This window comes from Micropterus dolomieu, linkage group LG04, assembly GCF_021292245.1.
Source record: "Micropterus dolomieu isolate WLL.071019.BEF.003 ecotype Adirondacks linkage group LG04, ASM2129224v1, whole genome shotgun sequence".
Taxonomy (NCBI): Eukaryota; Metazoa; Chordata; class Actinopteri; order Centrarchiformes; family Centrarchidae; genus Micropterus; species Micropterus dolomieu.
The window spans coordinates 21,752,180-21,771,483 of record NC_060153.1 but is presented as its reverse complement, the minus strand read 5'-3'; the positions used below and the strand labels follow the sequence as shown (position 1 = coordinate 21,771,483).

Genomic DNA, 19,304 nt, shown 5'->3' with positions numbered 1-19,304 from the left:
CCGAGATCCACACTGCTACATTGACTCTTGATTTATATTTTCTGATTCATAGAGGCGCATGCATCTTACTTTAATCAAGGTTCTCCCTATCATCCCCCCCCCCCCCCCCCCCCCCCCCCCCCCCCCCCCCCCCCCCCCCCCCCTCTTGCCATCTCTTCGGGGCTTGCAGATCAAAGCGGTAGTCTCAAGGAGGGTTGTTAATTAGACATGCAGTTTTCTGGACTTTAATGGCTTTGAAGATATAAACCCCAATAACAGTGCCGGTGGGGGAGGATATGTATAGGGATGAGAGGGGAAAAGATGTTATCCTGTCAATTTTATCATTAACAACCTGTGAATGCCCCCAAATTTCTACTGCTCTCTCAATGTGGGTTTGCTTGAATAGATCCATGTTTATTTCTGAGAGCCCAAATCAGCATGTTTTACATCAAATACATTGAAGAAAATAGGTATTTCCTCCCTTTTCTGACAATGAAATATCTTTCCTTGCATTTGATTAATGAAGGTTTTTTGCATCTGACATCTAAATTTTAGATACCAGTTAAATTAAATACAGAGAAAAGATATGTGATATGTCTCTGGGCCAGAAAGACCTGATTGGAGATACTTTTGTCTAGGAGAGTTGTCTGTAGCTAATCCTGTCAGAATGAAGGGATACAGTCCTCTATTGTATGTAGGAAATTACATTAAATTATGTGCTATGCCTGATTGACTGATGACTGTACATTCATTTATCATGTGCCTTGATCGTATTTGCTTAAAAATGCAGCGCAATGTCGCTTTTATTAATACTCTTCAACCTTTAACCTGTTTTTCATTTACAGAGCACAACCATGCAATGTGCAATGCAATTAATGACAGCTTATTAACTACTGTAAATCACCCAGAATCTCAAACCAGTGTAACGTTAACTATATAAACATTAATAATTAACGTGAAGGCAGCCAGGGGGACGTAAATGATTATGTTAATCGACCAACACAAGTTTGGCAAACAAACAAACGCTCATTCATCTTTTCATCACGAACGACAGTCAGAGGTAACCTCCCGTAGTTCGTAGCTAAAACAAGAAGCAGGCTAACTTTAGAAGGCCAATGTTGAGCTAAACTTTTGAGGACGAGTCTCAAGTAGAGTCTGAAGTCACCGTGTGTGCGATTTAAGTCGGACTCGAGTTCGAGTCTCAAACTCGAGTCCCTATCTCTAACCTCTGGCAACAAATTTGAGTAAGCCCCCAAGTGAAAATGTCCAAAAAAGAATGCAGGAAATTAAGTCTTTAATGCTTAAAGTTTTTCCCAGACCCTTGTCTTCATTTGTCTCCCCCACCGATGAAACTAAACCAATGCTCTTGCATTTTAGGAAAATTACCCCGTAAATTCACTACAATGCAAGAAAACAGTCTCTAGGTTGACACACAGTTTATTTATGGGGAGATACATTCCCAGATACCAGGTTAGGTTAAGTCCAAATTAGGCTATGATGTGGAGGCTGATCACACTTCTTCATTACTAACCATGATTATTGACTTGGCTTTTCATCTTTACATGCTAAAATTGTGAGTTTGGCTGCTGAATCTTTTAAACAATTCCTGAGGATAGAGGACTAATGATCCCAACCCCTGTGGTGGACTTTTTAGGATTCGGTATGGGGTTGGGGGGGTGGGGGGGTGGGGGGGGCACACCATTTTCAGATCTCGCCTAGGGCTCCAACACTGTCAGGGCCAGCCTTGACATGGTCAGTAACAGTAACACCTGCCTTCTTGTCTTCTACCATAATAGTTACTGTGTGGCAGGACTTGAAGTGCGAAAATAAATACCCGCATCTTCATGAGGAAAGAGACGTTTGAATCTTCTTTTTAATCTTACGTAAGAAATGCCTGTGATTATACAAATAAAACTACACTAAAATTTAAAAAAATTTATCTCTAGACTTGTCCTACTATTTATAGAAAACAAAAACTGAAACTAAAACAGAAAATATGCCTACAGTTCAAAAGGCAATTCAAAGTGCTTTACATAATTAAAAACTTAAAAAAGACATTAACAGCATAAAAACAATTTGATAGAAATAAAATAGAAACCTTTTTAAAGGAAAATAAAACGTCAGGAACAGAGACATAAATACTGGATAGGGGGAAATATGGTTTTGATGAGTATTTAAGGTTCTGTCAGTGCAGAACATAACAGTTTTTCTACCAGGATTTAAAGGTGGTCAAAGTTGGTGCAAGTCTAATATTCTCTGGAAGTTTGTTACAGCTCTGTGGCGCTCAATAACTAAATGCTGCTTGCATGTTAAGTTTCCACTCTGGGAACAGTTAGCAGCACCTCTACCTGATGACCTGAGAGGCCGAGAGAGTTCATATGTCAAAAGACAGTCAGAGATGTGTTTTCGTCCTAAGCCACTGAGAGATTTATAGACAAGCAGCATCACTTTAAGCTCTATTCTCTGACATGCTGGAAGCTGGTGAAGAGACCTGAGAACCGGTGTGATGTGTTCACCTTTCTTGGTTTTTGATTGGCCTCTAGCAGCAGCATCCTGAATGAGCTGAAGCGTGTTTTTGGGGAGAACATTGGTCTGCATTAGCTTGAAGCAGTGATGTATTATTTATTTGAAGTATTTATAAACAATAATTGTCTTAGACAGAACATGCTTGTTTTACAGTTTTAATGTCATCTAACATTTAAAAAAAATACCGATATTACTTTTTCTTACACAATATGGTGTTTTGAGCGACCCCAGTTGGATAATGAATACATCATGGAAATTTAGTTTTTTCTTTAATTCTGGTGAAAAAGCATACACACAACTCAATTGAGTCTCACAAGCTTGACTGAGCTATTTGTTCTGTTTTACTCTTCACAGCATTGTCCTTCCCCATTGTCCCAAAGTCACTAGCCTTTTTTTCTCTCCAGGTGACCATGTTCTTGTGCTGTGCCACCATCCTGGCCATCATCCAGTATTGTAACTTCTGTCAGCTAAGTTTTTGGATGCGCTCAGTCCTGGCTACTGCTACAGGGGTCACCCTGTTGCTGTTGCTGTACAGCCCCTTGCACAGGTACAGGTGAGCACTTGCACACACACAAATACCGTATGTAGACATACAGTACACACATTCACATGCAGGAGTACAAGTACGCATGTATACAAAGTTATACCATCCAAGGTATGCACACAGTGTGGCATTCAACTAAAAGACTATATGCAAATGCTGATCATCCTGCAGCACTACAAAATGTCTAAGAAATCAACGTGGGGAGTAATAGTTTATAAGCAGAGTGAAAGTGAAAGAACATAATGTGAAAACACAAATGTACAGCTTGCATGTAGACATGTTTACACATATTTTACTCGGTACAATCCTCTGTAAGTTTGGACTCCACATATTAATTCATCAACAAATGTACACATTCATTCATTATTCTCAAACATTGTAATTCACCCAGTTGGTTTGGTACTACATACCTCTACCATCTACCTGTGCTTCAGCCAGTGAAGAGGATCTTTATTATATATGTTAGCTCATGTGTGTGTTTGTGTGTGTGCTTGTGTGACTCGTCCTTTCTCCTGACTGACACCACTCCCCGTCGTCTTTCAGCTCCGGTAATAACCGCTTTCCAGTTCATGGGTGAGTGTCTCCGTGGAAACAGAGGGGTTTGATGGATGAGTGACATTTGAAGGGTCAACAGGAGCGTTGGCTCTCTTTTATATTTTTCATAACTGCAGCTCTCTCTGGCTTTTACTCACTCTCAGGCTTTCTGCTCTGTATTCCCTACCCTTCTCTCTCTCCTCTGTCCCTCCCTGCGTGCAGCCAGTAGTAATGGCTGTTAAATGTCACTGGTGGTGGACATGACTCATTCATGGCTTGAATTTTGTATTAGAGCCACAAGTTAACCAACTACACTACTCAGGAGGAGACAGGGCAAGACAAGACTTTTTTGACTTCTTCCTGCAGAAGTCAGTTTCTTAATTAGTTTGCATTTTGTTTGGCTTTGCTTTGTAAACGAAGAAGATGATACACAGTTTCAATGGTCAGACTTCTGCTTTAAAATGAGTAGTCTGCAGACCAAGATTATTTCCCACTCCCAGAATGCTTTTTGACAACAACCCCAGAGAAGCAGGATAAACATGTTGTATTTCCGTTAAAGATAGATGAATGGGCATGGAAGTGTAGCTAGGTAGTCAGCTAGTTGTGAGCATTAGGTGTTATTTATTGAGGCTGGTGGAGAAATAAGTATTTTTGCCTAATCGATAATGAATGTGAACATTGGTGTTAAATTGTTTGTCTAGAATTACACTTGAGCTCATTGATTTTGAAGGGCAGACTCTAATAAAATCCTGTTATCAAACTTTATTAAGGCGGCACTGGAAATAATTCATCAGGATGCCATGTCATCTACATGTAGCATACACATCCTCACAACAAATTTGGCCGTTAAATGCAAGGTAAAACACTAGTAGCAGTTTTCTTTCTGTGTGTCAGGGGTTACCAGTATGTTCCTTACTCTCTCCACTTAATCCTTGTTTGCCTGTTTTGCTGTGCTGGTGTTTGCCATCTGTATGTTCAGCTTGAATCACTCTGACTTTTCTTCTGTTGTCCCCGTTTTCTCGCTCAGACTGAACATCTCCACATCCAGTGACGGTGGTTCGGCATTAGTCACTCCTGGCCCTGACCCTCCCCCGCGACCTCTTGACCTTCTGGTCCCAGAGGCTGTCCTAGCCTTCTTTCTGCTCCTTCTCCTGGTCTGGTTCCTCAACCGTGAGTTTGAGGTCAGCTACCGTCTCCATTACCATGGCAACTTAGAGGCTGACAAACACCGCTCCAAGATCCAGACGATGCGAGACCAGGCTGAGTGGCTACTGGGCAACATCATCCCGATCCATGTCGCTGACCAGCTCAAGGTTTTTGCAGTTGTTAAAACAAAAACAAAAAAATACTTTTATAAAAAGGTTATCAGAGCAAAACTAAATGGGAAATAAAATAAAATAAAATTTGGTCCAGTATTAAGCGACTGCGTCGTGGTCGGCAGAAACAAAACAGGGCTACAGTGTAATCCTTTTGGGCAATTGCGCCCCGTCAAAGTACATCCACTGAAGTTTTTGTTTCTGAAAGACTCAGATTGTTATTGCCCGACAACATTATGGAAAGGATCCCTACAGATATAAACCTTTTTTTAATGAGTAAGATCCTTTTTGTTTAACCAGAAACCAAAGTCACACAATTATATAAACAAATGAACCAACTGAGGCAGCATTAGACCAGAGAGGTTTTTTGTCTGGTGGCTTTGACGATAGTGATATAGTGACTGTTTCTTGTTAAACAAAAAGGATCTTACTCTTTAAAAAAAAAAAAAAAAAAAAAAGGTCTATCTCTGTAGGGATCATTTCCATAATGTTGTCAGACAATAACAATCTGAGCCTGTCAGTGGCAAAGACAAGCGCTTTAGTGGACATACTTTGACAGGATGCAATTGCCTGCAAGGATTACATTGCATGCAGTCCTGTCTCGCAGCTGCTGACTGCAGCTCGCTCTCTCAGTACTGGACCAATGTAAAAAACAATTATGTCCCATTTAGTCACACAGACACAAAAATGTGGAAAAATAGATTTCCAGGTTGCAAAATACAAAACTTACCCTTTAATACATATACTTTTTTCTTGTTTTGTAATCCAGAAAACAATATTTTAAAGGAAATTCAAAAATGCATTCTTCTTAGTATTTTTTTCTTGAATGAAGGAGATGAAAGTTTAGGATATTAACCATTCATCATCACTGTCATCATAAATATACACACATTTTAGTGTTCAAAATATTCAACACATTTCTCTCTTAATTTAGCCCATTGTAATGTGGGCATCTTTGTCACGTTGTTTCCTCAGGTGACCCAGAGCTATTCCAAGAACCATGACAGTGTGGGCGTGATCTTTGCCAGTATTGTAAATTTCAGTGAGTTCTATGAAGAGAGCTACGAGGGTGGAAAAGAGTGCTACCGCGTCCTCAACGAGCTAATTGGGGACTTTGACGAGCTCCTCCGCAAACCTGAATTCAAAAGTGTTGAAAAAATCAAGACAATCGGTGCCACCTACATGGCGGCGTCCGGACTGAATGTCCAGCAGCTGGCTGAGAATGATGATGACTCTCCACACGCTCACCTGAGGGCACTTTTCAACTTTGCCCTGGAGATGATGGGCGTCCTGGATGACTTCAACAAGAACATGCTGGGTTTTGGCTTCAAGCTCCGTATTGGATTTAACCACGGCCCATTGACGGCAGGGGTGATAGGCACCACTAAGCTGCTCTATGACATCTGGGGAGACACGGTCAACATTGCCAGCCGCATGGACTCAACCGGCGTGGAGTGTCGTGTGCAGGTGAGCGAGGAGAGCCATGCTGTGCTCAGTGCAATGGGCTTAGAGTTTGACTATAGAGGCACTGTGAATGTTAAGGGCAAAGGTCAAATGAGGACCTTTCTGTACCCCAAAAGTGGGGAAAGTATATGTCAAGATCGAACGGAGCTGGATACCAGCGTCGGACCCTTGTCCATGGCATCAACAGCCAATAAGACTTCAGGATCTGTTGCCCAGGCAGCAGCTCTTCCTCCCTCTTCTTCCACTCCGCCTCCTCCTTCCTCTCTTTCCACACTCCCTCCTCAACCACAAAGCGCTGTGCGGCCTTCAATAGCTTTCCAAACTAAGCCAACAGAGGTGAGGGAGGAAGGATATAGGGACGCTTCACACCTCCCTGGGCAGTCACCTGCCACAGACCTTCATCTCCCACCACACTCTGAACTAGGCTCAGAGCCTAGTGCTGCACAAGTGCCCTCCCAGGTGCAGCCTGCTCCTCTCGCACTTCAAGAAGAGGAGGATGAAGAGGAGGCCAACGAGCTAACGCAACTCAACGAGGAGTTTTATGCTCGTCTCTGATCCCTCCTCTCCTGTTCCCCTGTCTTCTGCCCCCCAGCTTCTGCCTCTCCAGGACTGACTGCAGATGTGGGCATGGATGAAGAAGAGGGAGTTTGTCACTGCAACATAAACAGTGGCTACAGTGGCTATAAAAATGTTGCCTGAGTGCTGGGGTGGGTTAGACCTGTGTTGAGCACAGCAGTGTATAGGTGAGAATGCTGAAAGGGGTTCGGAGGGAAGGACGTTTTGCTGGTGGTGTTGTTGATGTTTTTTCTTGTTTGTTTTAGTTGTTAAGTGCCTTCAAGACTAGAACAATGAACGAACAAATCTCAATACTGAACAAAGTTTTTACGATCTTAGATTGCAGAACATGCTGTGGTTTCTTGCTCCATGCTTTTATTTTCAATGCAAGTATTTCTTTAAAAACAACTTATTGTTGTGCCATATCATTTCTTTTAACTTGATCCAAGTCTTGACCTTACTTAGGGAAAACAATTTTAGATTCTATAAATAAAGTGCCAGTGCAGCATAATGAGCAGGGAACTGTGGGAAGAATGAGGGAATCACATGAAGCATTGTTAATTTATGTGTTCTGATTTGACACGAGGGCTTAATACAGTATTCATTTGTTCCAGAGTCTCGGTAAAAAGGGGACATGCTAAAAAGCAGGCTGCATAGATTTTAGTTTGTGTAGCAGCTAAATGCACATTTTAAGCACAGGTCTTGCACAGTGTTTTCTCGACCACTTGTATTTGGTAGTTAGTACCGTGGAATAGCTTTTAAGAAAGTTTAAACAGAGTTATTTTCTTTCACAACAAATACAATCAAAAGGGAATGTAGATTTAGAAGAAAATATGGTTTTGAAAAGTGAAATTATCACAAACGCAGGAAGGCACTTTAAATAAATAAGCTTAAAGTGATACTCCACCCAAGTATTTTGAGCATTAAACACTCACCCCCTGTAGACCAATCCTGCAGCATAATCCGTCTTTGCTGTCTATCCGTAAACCCGTAGGCTAAAATGAAAACTACAAACCTGCCTTTACCTAGCCATACTCTGTATTTTTGTTGTTAGCAAATCCCATGAAAAGACCAAAACAGTGTGTTAGTCCTTCTCTGAATACTTTGGGACTTCCTTACCCTGTCTATGGCTCTCAGCCAAAATCCCAACAGCTGGGTAATGTAGTCTTTTTAAAAAATGTGTTTTGGGGCATTTTGCGCCTGTTTCTTTATAGCAGACAGTAGGGTAACAAGGGGAGAGAGAGAGAGAGATGGGGAATGACATACAACAATGTTGCCAGGCCATACATGAAATGAGGGATGTTGCGGTTCATGGCTGCAGCCTAAAGCTGGGGTGGGTCATTTATTTCAGAAGCATATTTTGTTATATTTGTTGAAATTCTCTTTACACCCTGACAGCGGTCAATAAATAAAATGCTTTGACACAAAAATCTCCAATATGAGGCTGTCGCAGGAGTGTAATAAGCATGAAATAATTTGGCTAGCCTACCTACCTACCTGTCTGCGTGCACTTTGCCCGTGCACTCACTGCACATGAAAATGTGTTTTGTGGGAGTGGCTTTGGAGGGAGGACTGAAGGGAGAGGGTGGGAGTTATTTTGGTTGTATTCTTTGAAAATATTGCTGTCTCTTGATAGTTTCTATGTTACCTACCCTAGCTTTAACGCCTACACAAGGCGTCCCTAGGAGTAAATACTGCATTTGTTAGGGAGTACTCTCAGTTCCTGATTTGGTGTGCTAGTGAGCATTTATAGCAGCAGGACGGTGTACGTGGGATTGACTCAAAATAAAGCTACAGACCCCTTGTTGGTTGCAATGAAGGAAGTGACACCCAGTGTAACGATGGTCTCATTGATGTGTCTTTATCCATTTTTAGACAACAGTGAGAGGCACAGAGGAATAAACTATATCAGGCTTTGACCTCAGACAACACTTGTTAGTAGGGTAGTTTCATGGGATTTGTTAATTAAGACTAAAGCTTATGGCGGGGTGAGAGTTTGATACTACTAAAGATTTTGAGTATCACTTGAAGTGGGACTGTAAGGGACAATCACTGTGTAGCTCATGATAGATGATAGGGTGGTCCACATTGCTGTTGGTTAAAGTGTCATAGCACAGATGAACTACAGTTTCTACAGTACTGTGTGTAAAACCTCACACTCAAATTATGTGACGTTCCATTCGCTGCCTTCATTGCCAGAAGAAAAAACAAATATTGGTCAGTCCATCACTATAGATGTATTCAATAGTTAAATATTGTCTGCCTTTAGCTGTGTGACTTGCTGTTGATAGGGGTGGGACTTTTAAATTCATCCTTCCTCAGCCTTTATAGGGAGGGGGCCCTCTACTGTATCAATATACTTAAATTGTGCCACTTTAATTGAGTGATCTATAGGTGCAGTGCAACCTAAACTAGCTGATTGTTGTGTGGTGCCTAAAAGTATGACTGTATTTTTGAGTATGTTGGTTTTCAGAAAGTTTTTTTTATCATGCTGTTTTCATAATGATGATAGATTATGATTGTATGTTTGAGGAGATTATGCTCATTGTGCGGGTTTTGCTGCAACTTTGTTTTTGGACAAATTCCATCTATTTTTTGTTTTGTTTTTGCTCTTTTCCAGTTCTTTCATTCTGTGATTAGTCGCCTGGAATAGTGTGGTGGTGTTACAATTGATTAGCTCTTTGCTCTTTACTCCTGAAAGCACTTGTCCCCCCCCCCCTTACACTTTTCGTGCGTGTATGTGTTTGAGAAAGATGTTTCATTTTTATTCCAAGTAAATAACACAGAAAAGATCAAAATATGATGCAAAAGGTAAAATGAATCAACTACATGGTTCACTTTTTAACTGTTTGCTGTTGCTGCCTTATATGTAGAATTATACGCACAAAGCTGCATTCTTTAAAACAGAGAAAAGAAAGCCGTGAAGTTTAAACTCTGTATAATGATCCTGCAGAAACATATCACCACCACATTTTATAGAGACAGGTCAACATTTTGGCTGCAGAATCTTGCCATGAGAAGCGATGGCCACACACACACAGATAGAGACGGTTCCTCCTTTTGATCCCTGTTTATTTAGCCGCCTCTACCTGTGGCATGAAAAGCATCATTGTTTACCTCCAAACATAACACAACCAGTGCCTTTTAAATTAGTAATATGTTTAATCAGTGTGTGTGAGCTGTGGTTATTTGTATCATATAATCATTATAACCCTAGCACCGTAAATCCCCATAAAAATCCGCTGTCACTTTAGAGTGAGACACAAAAATAGCTACGTGAGCTTTTTCATTGCAATTTAAAATATACAGCACCTCTCGTTGCATATTCTCAGCGCGCTCAAGTTTGCCAAAGTTATGAAAACAGATGACATCCAGAATCACACTCCTGTTAACCTCCTGCCTCACGTTGTTAGATAATTCTTCGTGATTTTCAGGCCGTGTCGCTGTAGCCCTAGCGTGCACAGAGGTGTGGGACTCCGCAGGTTCATGGGCACACCGTCTCTCCAGTAGCGCACATCTGTACACAGGTATAAATAAAATATTAAAGTGAACACTGCTGCCTCTGTGATCTGTGATGCAACGGGGGTTTAAGGGTGTGTGATCTTGCATGGGAAAGTATGAGCACTACATTTTCAGTTTGATTCTGCACCATACTATTGTCCTTTCAACTGACTTCAATATCATTCTTTTCTGCAGCGAACATTAAGCCTGCATTGCCAACACGCACTATCCTTCCAATCACTAGGCTTTGCTCTTTTAAGGTTACTTGGATTTTGTCCTTCTCTGACAGCGTATTGATGGATGATGTGTGTATGACAAGATTTGTTTTAGTTTTGGCAAAGGGAAATAAGTGTCCCCAGACGTCCAGCGATCCTGTTAAAAAAATGCAAGCAAGAAAGCAGCCAAGAGCATTGAGAAGTTTAAGGCGTTCAGTCATCGTTGAGAAGGTGTGTTTCTGCTTTGTGACAGAAAAAGGTCGTAGAACGTATTTTTTAAGCACTTGTTCAAATCATCACAGCAAAATTAGCATTGCCTAATCACTCATTTAAATGGTGACAGCTCCACATCTTTCTATTATACACTTTCTAGTAAATTCAACCCGTATGTGTTTTTAAATACACTGGGACAAAAATAAGACGGAGTTGTTTGATTTAAAATCTTTGTGTATTCGATTTATGTTCATGAATGAGATGTATTATGTATGTTTTGTGCACATTACCCATGTATCATTTATCAACACATGATCGTAATCTGTACACATTTGCACAAAGCACTCAGTGTTTGTACATATGCAGTTATTTTATGTCACATATGATTTTTTTTATACATGTGCATGTGTCAGATTTTGCCAGAAAACAATGAAAAAGAGACGTATTATCAAATTGATTCAATGTGTGTCTATTTGAGTAAGTGTGAGTGTTATGATTTTCTAACTTTCTAACTTTTTTTCAGTATGAGAGAAATAAATCTCCAAGCAGAAAACTGTTGAGTGCACTGTGAAGTATAAAGTGAAGACGAGTTTGTCACACCATGTATACACATTAGCCTGGTAATTGAACTGTCAGTTTGTTAGGTTTTTAAATTGCTGAGATATATGGACATTAATTCAGAGGCAAAGTGCACATTGCAGGTTGGCCCAGTTTTACAAAGGCATCCGGATAGTCCCAACATTGTCAGTAAGGTGGAAGCCACCTGATGCCTAGAATGCAGCTTATACAGTGTGCATCTACACGCTATATTTGACTAAATATTCACTGCCAGAACCTATATACATATAAATTTGCTTTTGACATCTGTAGTTCTTCACCTATAGCATTAAAGCTAAAGCACAGCAGGAGTAGACATCTAAAGACCGACCGTGAAGTGGGAAAATGTCAAATAGAAGAGATAAGCAAAATGTGATGAAAAAGCGAACCTGCAAACAAGTGTTTTCTAAGATGTTTTTTGTGTATTTTTGTTGTAGCTGTGCTTATTTGCAGAAAATTACATTATCGTTATTAAAATAAATCCAGATCCTGTGAAACATCAGACTAAAAAATACATAATGTCAGTCTAGGTTATAATATAATTATATACAATTATGGCATTGTACCTGTTGAGTGTGGCTAGATATCTGAACTGATGCTATAGATTTACAAGATTTAAGATTTAACTGAGAAAAAGATATGCACCACAGAGATATAATATATTCTCAAAATATTTGTAAATATTTTAACATTCAATATTTTTACATTATACTTATTATAATATTATGTACTTGTAAGAAGTTGAAGGGACGGACTTGTGAATTGCTTGTGTCTTTGGCGGTGCTGTGGCGCTCCCAGCGGTCAGCGGGAGCGGTGTTTTCACGTAGGGCGTGATTGCGCGGCCCCTCCCCCTCCACAGCCGATCTGGAAAAGAAAAAAAGAACTTTTTTGTATCGAAGGAATCAACAGCCGCCATCTTGTCGTGGCTCGGAATTAGGATTTCGACCCAACACTGGGTTTAATGTAGAAATCGAGCATCCTTACCGCGATGTGACAGCGTCCTTCTCCCGAAAACGAAATCTTAACATCGCCTCGGAGACATTTTGTGCGAAAAAACGGGAATTGGATCGTTGGTCGTCGGGCAAAAAAGCTCCGTATATCTGATTTCCCCTTCAGAGTGCGGCGATTCAGCCCCTGTCGCCGTTCGGGAGCCGTATTGTTTACCGTAGGCAAGCGGAGACCAGATCGTGACTTTCGAAGTGATTGGCAAAAATACAGCATTTTCATGCAATTGTGCATTTTTGTGGAGCTTCGCGCGATTTTTGCATGAAGAAATTTGACGTCACGCAAAAATGGGTACTTGGATCATCTAGATATTACGACCTTTCCCCCGGAGTGCAGCAGCCAACCTGATTTTATTGGATTGTGAGACTGAAGTTCGCTTTTTACATGGGGAATATTTTATGTTGGGTCATTTAACGATAATAATGTGGGTGTTGGGTGTTGGATTATCATGGGGTGAATGGCGGTGGCGAAGCGGGGCGCTATTGCATCTCTTTTGAAAGCTCACTCTCGCAGCAAGGAGTAGCTAACGCTAACACAGTTAACTTAGCTGGTAGCAGGCAATTAGCTAGCTATTAGCCTGTTAGCTAACGTTAGCAGGCTGCCAGCTTGCTAATGTGCTAACCGGGAAGCTTCGGGTTGATAGAACAACTTCCCTGTCAGAAGGTAAGCAGAATTATCAACTTGAGCAACCAGCCGGACAAGACAACAACTATGGCTGAAAACCTGCTGGACGTCGGACCTCCCAACTCAAAGCGACCGAAGCTCAATTCACCTGCCCTGTCAGCGTCTGATGGACCAGGTAAAGGCCTCTGCACTTGTAAACATCAAAAGCATTAAGATGCACACCTAACACTGCCCTCTGATGTCGTTTCATGAATGTATTGACCGCCCATGCAGCACAGTTTATAGTCGTCCGGTCAGCGAGGTGTGCTGAGCGGCTTGTTTGTAAATTAGTCACTGGGTTTACTGCAGTGTTGTGGTTCGGTTCTGTGGTGAGCATGAAATTGAAAGGGCCGTTAATGTACACTCAAATACCAGTTTATTAGCTACACTTGCCTTGCTAATCTCCTAATAACAGCCCTGCTATAAATCCTACCTCCATGAGGTGTAGCGCAGTTAGGCAGCACTGCTAACTAAGTTACTGTGTCCAGAAATTAGAGCACAGTTAAGTCAGCGTCTCTCTAAACCAGAAGAAAACATGAACGTGGTTAAAGATTATAAAGTTAGATGTCTTACAGGGTTGTATTAGACTGCTGAAGTTGTAACTGGGTGTGTGACACTGAGTGATCTGCGTGAGAAGTTGTAATGTTACAGATCATTTTTCATCATAGATCTGATGGCGTGATGGAGACACAGTGATATCTTAGAGTCTGATTATCTTACATGCTCAATGCAGAGTCTCCTCGAAAACCTCATCTGTTCTAAAACCAGATGCCACTTTAATCCAGGGCACACTATGCGTCAGGCATTCATGTCTAAAATAGCTAACCCAAGTTTCCAGGGTGGTCCTTGTAAAGCAGGTCCATTCATTTGAACAGAGGCTTCATATTAGTTATTGCATTCAGTATTCAGGTCTGTGTAGTGTGATGATCAGGCGTGCCTGCGAGGAAGCATACCGACCCACGGCCAGTCTGGATTTGATCAAACTGCCTTTGATTGTACAGTAGCTTAAATATTGTATTTGCTGAAGTTCTTGCTGATTGCGTTAATGTTACACTTTGTGCAAGGTTCTTATATGACATTTCTCCCTGTAGAGCGAGAGAGAGAGACACACACACACACACACACACACACACTTGCTTGAAATGAAATGTGTTGGGATACATGATTTATATGTGTGTGCTCTGTGGAAGTAACCAGGATTAGGAAATGTCTTTCTGTTTGGTATCCTGACTACATTGGTTTAAGTTTGAAAGGAGATATGGGAGTTATGAATTACCTTGAGCCTGATTATAATACTAAATCCCTTTTGTAGAACACCTGTTCTGCACTTTGAAGAAAAATACACTTTGAAGAAAAGGAAACAACTATAACGAGGATTTAAATAAACTTGGAGTAAGTTTAAAAATAATGAAATAAAATAAACTAAGCAAATAGGAGGTAGTTAAAGGAGTAGTAAACAGACCAAAAAGATGCCCCCCGACTGTTTTAAACATTTAGGTCTAAACGTCTCTTTGGGGTTTGCTGATACGATGATAATCTGCAACAGTGTGTTTTTTGGCTGCTTGACAGATGACTCTTGGATCCAATTTCTGTGTTAAAGAGGTTGTTAGGATTTTATTTCCTCAGCAGCAACAAAACAGGCAACATTAGCCAGCAGGCTACACTGTGTTTGCAAGACACTGTTGGGTCTGATTTACAATAGCAGACATGGGTGTAAGGCAGGCAGATAGGTAGGAACTTGCTAGTCTAGCTAAATGAAGGCATAAACAACCCATAATTCACCCTGTTAAAGCTGCATTAACCAGGGTGCCCAGCCCGTTAGCTCATCCCCCCCCCCTCTCTCCCCTGCCTTTCTTGTCTATCTCTGTCAAATAAAGGCAAAAATTGCCAGAAAAAACATCAATGTTTTTATTAAAATCGATGGAAATCATCAAGATCACCCAGACATAATGTTAAGCCTCTTGTAGCTCATTGTGTTTTGCTTTTACTGCCTGCACATTTACTGTATGGTTGAGTGTGAGCTGATGTCTTCAAACCATGTTGGCAACTGTTTCTGCCAAAAAAGCTCTACTGCTGAACGGGGTGTATACAGCCAGTGTACCAAACAACAGGTAAAAGTACCAGGCGGGTGGATGAAGAAAGCAACACGTCCATCAGGTAAAGTTTTTTGAAGAGTTGCCAAAAAGTAACAAAAATGATTACATTACCCATAAAACCTTAATATGCCAGTAATATAATAATAATATTTTACTTGGTTTGAAAAATGTCAGCCCTGTAGTGGTCAGAAAATTGATTAAAGCAGCTTTTAACATAGGTCTGGAACACAAGTACTTACTCAGTCTGCTCAGTCTAAAGTTTTATAGTCCGCAAATATAATTGGTCCGTCACACTTAAAATATATTTTGGAATCATTTGTAAGTAAAGTTGTAGGGATGTAGATCAGTTGCACATTGTGCATTATGTACAAAGTACATGTGTGTTTGTGGCTTGGCAAATGGTTTTCCATCCTGTCTATCTAATTGCACATGTTCTTCATTGAGTTTGATTTTTGTCTAGTCTGCAAAAAAAATTAAGTTGGACAGTCTTTCAACAAGAGCAGCTGTCACAACAACAATGAATTACAACGCCCATCACACATGGCAGAAGCACCACATGTCTGCCGTGATCAATCATTGAACCTGCCCCGCCCACTCTTTATGGTTCTCGCCAGTCACAATTGGGACCTAACAGATCCCGTGGGACAGCACTGGGTGATACTATCATCAGCCGTAAATCACCGCAGGTAAAGAGTTGGCTTTCACTCTTTGATGACTTGTCGTGCGTGGAGTTTTGTGAGCAGCACGCCTCTGCCCTGACATCTGGCCTTTGCCTTTTGTAAAGAGCCTGGTTAGAGTTGCATGTCTTTTGGGGTCTAATGTAGCCCAAGTTTATGGGGAGTAATTTCATAATTGTGTGTTAAAGCATATATGCTTGCAGTGTCTCTGTACTTGTGATATTTTCATGCCGTCAAGCTCTGTGTGCGTTTTTATTCTAGTGGAGCGAGCAAACATCCAGGCCATGTGTCACGCTGGAGGGTCCCTGGGCTCCCAGTGCCCCTCTGTCCACAAAGAAATTTATTGTTAGTGCTCATAGGTTTTATTAAGGTGTTGTTAAAAATGTGTTAATCCACATCCAGAGCTGCCGTATAGATTTTATTTTAATTGTAGTCTATATCGGCTGATGGCCTAGACCTCTTTTCTCGGGCAAAGTTAGGGTGTGTTTGGTTGAATATTTTAGACATGCCCTGCTGAGATCTTACTTCAGCTCCATGTGTCAGTCATGACCATGACCAGTATGCTCATGACGCAGCCGCTAATGAAGCCATTTATGCTTCTGCCTGTGGGCAACCAGAAAAACCCAGAGAAAAAAAAATGGAGATGGAGGGTCTCGTGTCACCACAAACCCTTCCACGTAAAGCGGTAAAAAAAATTTACAGCACGGGCTAATTGGGAATGTCTTTAATACTGCTCGTTGGAGCAGTTGAGAGCAGGGCAAGCGATGGCCGATATATGATGCTGATATTGAAATAAAAGTTGTGTAATTACACAACTAGTACAATCTGATATACATGGTTTTCTTAGCCAGCAATGTGATGTTTTAGATGGAAGTTTTAATAATTAATGAAATAGAAAAACATATTATAGGGTTGTGACGCTAGACGATGCCATCGTCCTTCCGTGATGGCTGACAGACATCACGCCGTTGAGCAGGCATCATGATTGTCAAACCCCGTCCCCCTGGCAAAAAACTCAAAATTTCTCACATTAAACCGCCATGTAAAAGCAGGTTTTAATCACCACTAATATTATTATTAGAAATTTTAAATATGCGTCGCACCTTCCTCGGAATTCTCTTCTCCCTACAGTCAGACACAAGAGTAAGTAAAACACCCGGTGGAGACTCCCGATTGTAAAACAACAAACACGGTTAAAACGGACACAAAAGGAAATCATTTAACTACGTAGCCCACTTAATCATAGTAGAAGCACAAAATGCAAACACTGATTACCAAATAAACAAAATCTAAACATGTCTGCAAAATAAGACAGGTAAAGTGCTCTGATTCTGAAATGCTCCTTGTGGGAAATGCAGCCTGAAGTTGGCGGAACAAAACAGGGTCACAGAGAGCTGTGAAAGGTAGTAGAAGCACATAATGGACAAATTAAAAACAAGTAAATAATGGTGGACAGGCTGCACACTCCGCTGCTTAAATGCTTCTGAGATGCATCCAGTGGACTTTGACGCCGGACTATGGACGCATCAACATAGTTTGAAAATAGTGGAGCATTTAGGAGCTAAAGAGCCAAATATTTCCCCCAGAAGTTGGTAGAGACCAAAAACAGAGATAAAAGAGAGGTAATATTGTACATGCGTTCGTCAGGTGTCTTCATAGAAACAGATCATCCGATTGTGATATTTATTCCCACTTCAGTAATATTGATTGAAGGGAAGGCAGCAGGTGTGTGTGGATGGCTTTGACACAGCTCATCAGAGCATCTGCCATTTTGCAAATGTTTATAGGCTCTTACTTGTGTTGGGTAACCAATCACAAAATTGAGCGAGACTAAAGACAGAGAGAGGTGGATACATCGAAGCCAAAGAACGCATTTTAGCATGAATTTAACCCTTTAAAACTTTCTTTTTTTGATGATCATTTTTATTAGTGTTCATTAGTTTTTCTAGATGCTTTAGCTGTTAAGTTCAGTCACTAGACTGTCTGAGGCGCCCGGTAGCTCACCCTGGTAGAGTGTACCACATATCAAGGCTCACACTGCAGGGGCCTGGGTTGTAGTCTGACTTGGGCATATTGCTGCATGTCATCCCCTCTGTCTCACCTGCCTTTCCTTACTCTTTCTCTACTGTCACTATATATAAAAAGCAGAAAACACCATTTAGAAAAAAACAATAGAAAGTCTAACGCGCATTGTTGGGAGCAAGTGAACCCTAAAAGCGCACAACATCCTGCTGTTTCAATTAATGATGTCAGTGTGTGTCACTGAGCAATGTCAGAAGAGATGGATAAAAAAAGGTTAGTTTTCCTTTGTGAGGGTTATTGGGCCTCTGAAGTGTTGTCGGTAGAAAACTGCATTTCTATTTCACTATTTTGTCAGTGTTAAAATAGGCCGTCTAGTTCCTGTCCAATCCTATCTGCTACAATGGCTCCACACTGACAATCATATCTCCTCCACTCTGTATACAGATTTCTTTCTTTAAAAAAAATCTAGTTTTATTTCACCATGTCAAAATTACATTCATATATCCTTCCTGTACAGTGCCAGGTGATTTCACTCACAGGCTTATTTTCTGACAGAGAGAAAGGAGGAGGGGAGACCAAATCATTGCAAGCATTTGATGTTGTTTGTGGTTTGAATGACAGTTTTGCTGTGAACAGGCTCAGACTCTCTTGATTCGTTGGCATTTTGGTTTTTCGAATAAGTTGAATAAGTTGTGTTATCAGGACGTATTTAGTTTAAACCTACACCAAGACTGAGAGATATGAGATCTGTCAATAGCCAGTGGGAATCTGTACTTAGCCTCCTGGCCCTGTGAAACTGTAAATATAAAGAGACAAAGAGGGAAGGGCTTGTTTTTTACCTGGCTTAATGTTCACTGTCCATTTTAGGACGTCTGAGACTCCGCTTGTTCTCTTCTCACCCTAATTGTGGCGTGTGCGGGTGGGCAGGGGATGCTTTCGATGTGTCTGTGTACACACACACATATACATATGTGTGTGTATATGTATGTTTTTTTATATATATATATATATATATATATATATATATATATATATTTTGGATTCAGGTCAGGACTTTGACCTGGCCATTCTAACACCTGGATATGTTTATTTGTGAACCATTCCAGTGTAGATTTTGCTTTATGTTTTGGATCATTGTCTTGTTGGAAGACAAATCTCCGTCCCAGTCTCAGGTCTTTTGCAGACTCCATCAGGTTTTCTTCCAGAATGGTCCTGTATTTGGCTCCATCCATCTTCCCATCAATTTTAACCATCTTCCCTGTCCCTGCTGAAGAAAAGCAGGCCCAAACCATGATGCTGCCACCACCATGTTTGACAGTGGGGATGGTGTGTTCAGGGTGATGAGCTGTGTTGCCTTTACGCCAAACATAACGTTTTGCATTGTTGCCAAAAAGTTT

At 41.0% G+C, this 19,304-nt stretch overlaps 2 protein-coding genes and 1 long non-coding RNA gene across 9 annotated transcripts in view; 2 read left to right on the top strand and 1 right to left on the bottom strand.

The window, feature by feature from the left end:
• adcy9 (adenylate cyclase 9) overlaps positions 1-11,300 on the top strand; it is a 47,667-nt gene extending 36,367 nt beyond the window's left edge. Inside the window, exons 8-11 of one of the 4 annotated variants that reach the window (XM_046047089.1) lie at positions 2,910-3,052; positions 3,593-3,622; positions 4,611-4,896; positions 5,875-11,300. In XM_046047089.1, the coding sequence (XP_045903045.1) occupies positions 2,910-3,052; positions 3,593-3,622; positions 4,611-4,896; positions 5,875-6,918 (1,503 nt within the window). In that variant the 3' untranslated portion in view covers positions 6,919-11,300. Of the gene's footprint in view, positions 1-2,909; positions 3,059-3,592; positions 3,623-4,610; positions 4,897-5,874 lie in introns of all 4 variants that reach the window. The other 3 variants (XM_046047087.1, XM_046047091.1, XM_046047090.1) reach the window with 3 other exon arrangements.
• On the bottom strand, positions 10,061-13,351 carry LOC123969568. The gene is made up of 3 exons (XR_006824760.1): positions 12,429-13,351; positions 12,200-12,308; positions 10,061-10,435 (listed from the first exon to the last, which is right to left on the bottom strand). It is a non-coding gene; the product is annotated as an uncharacterized LOC123969568 (long non-coding RNA).
• Positions 12,338-19,304, top strand: part of crebbpa (CREB binding protein a) — a 66,662-nt gene continuing 59,695 nt past the window's right edge. For all 4 annotated transcript variants that reach the window (XM_046047085.1, XM_046047086.1, XM_046047084.1 and 1 more), the window contains exon 1: positions 12,338-13,248. In XM_046047085.1, coding sequence (XP_045903041.1) covers positions 13,161-13,248 — 88 coding nt within the window. In that variant the 5' untranslated portion in view covers positions 12,338-13,160. The remainder of the gene's footprint in view (positions 13,249-19,304) is intronic.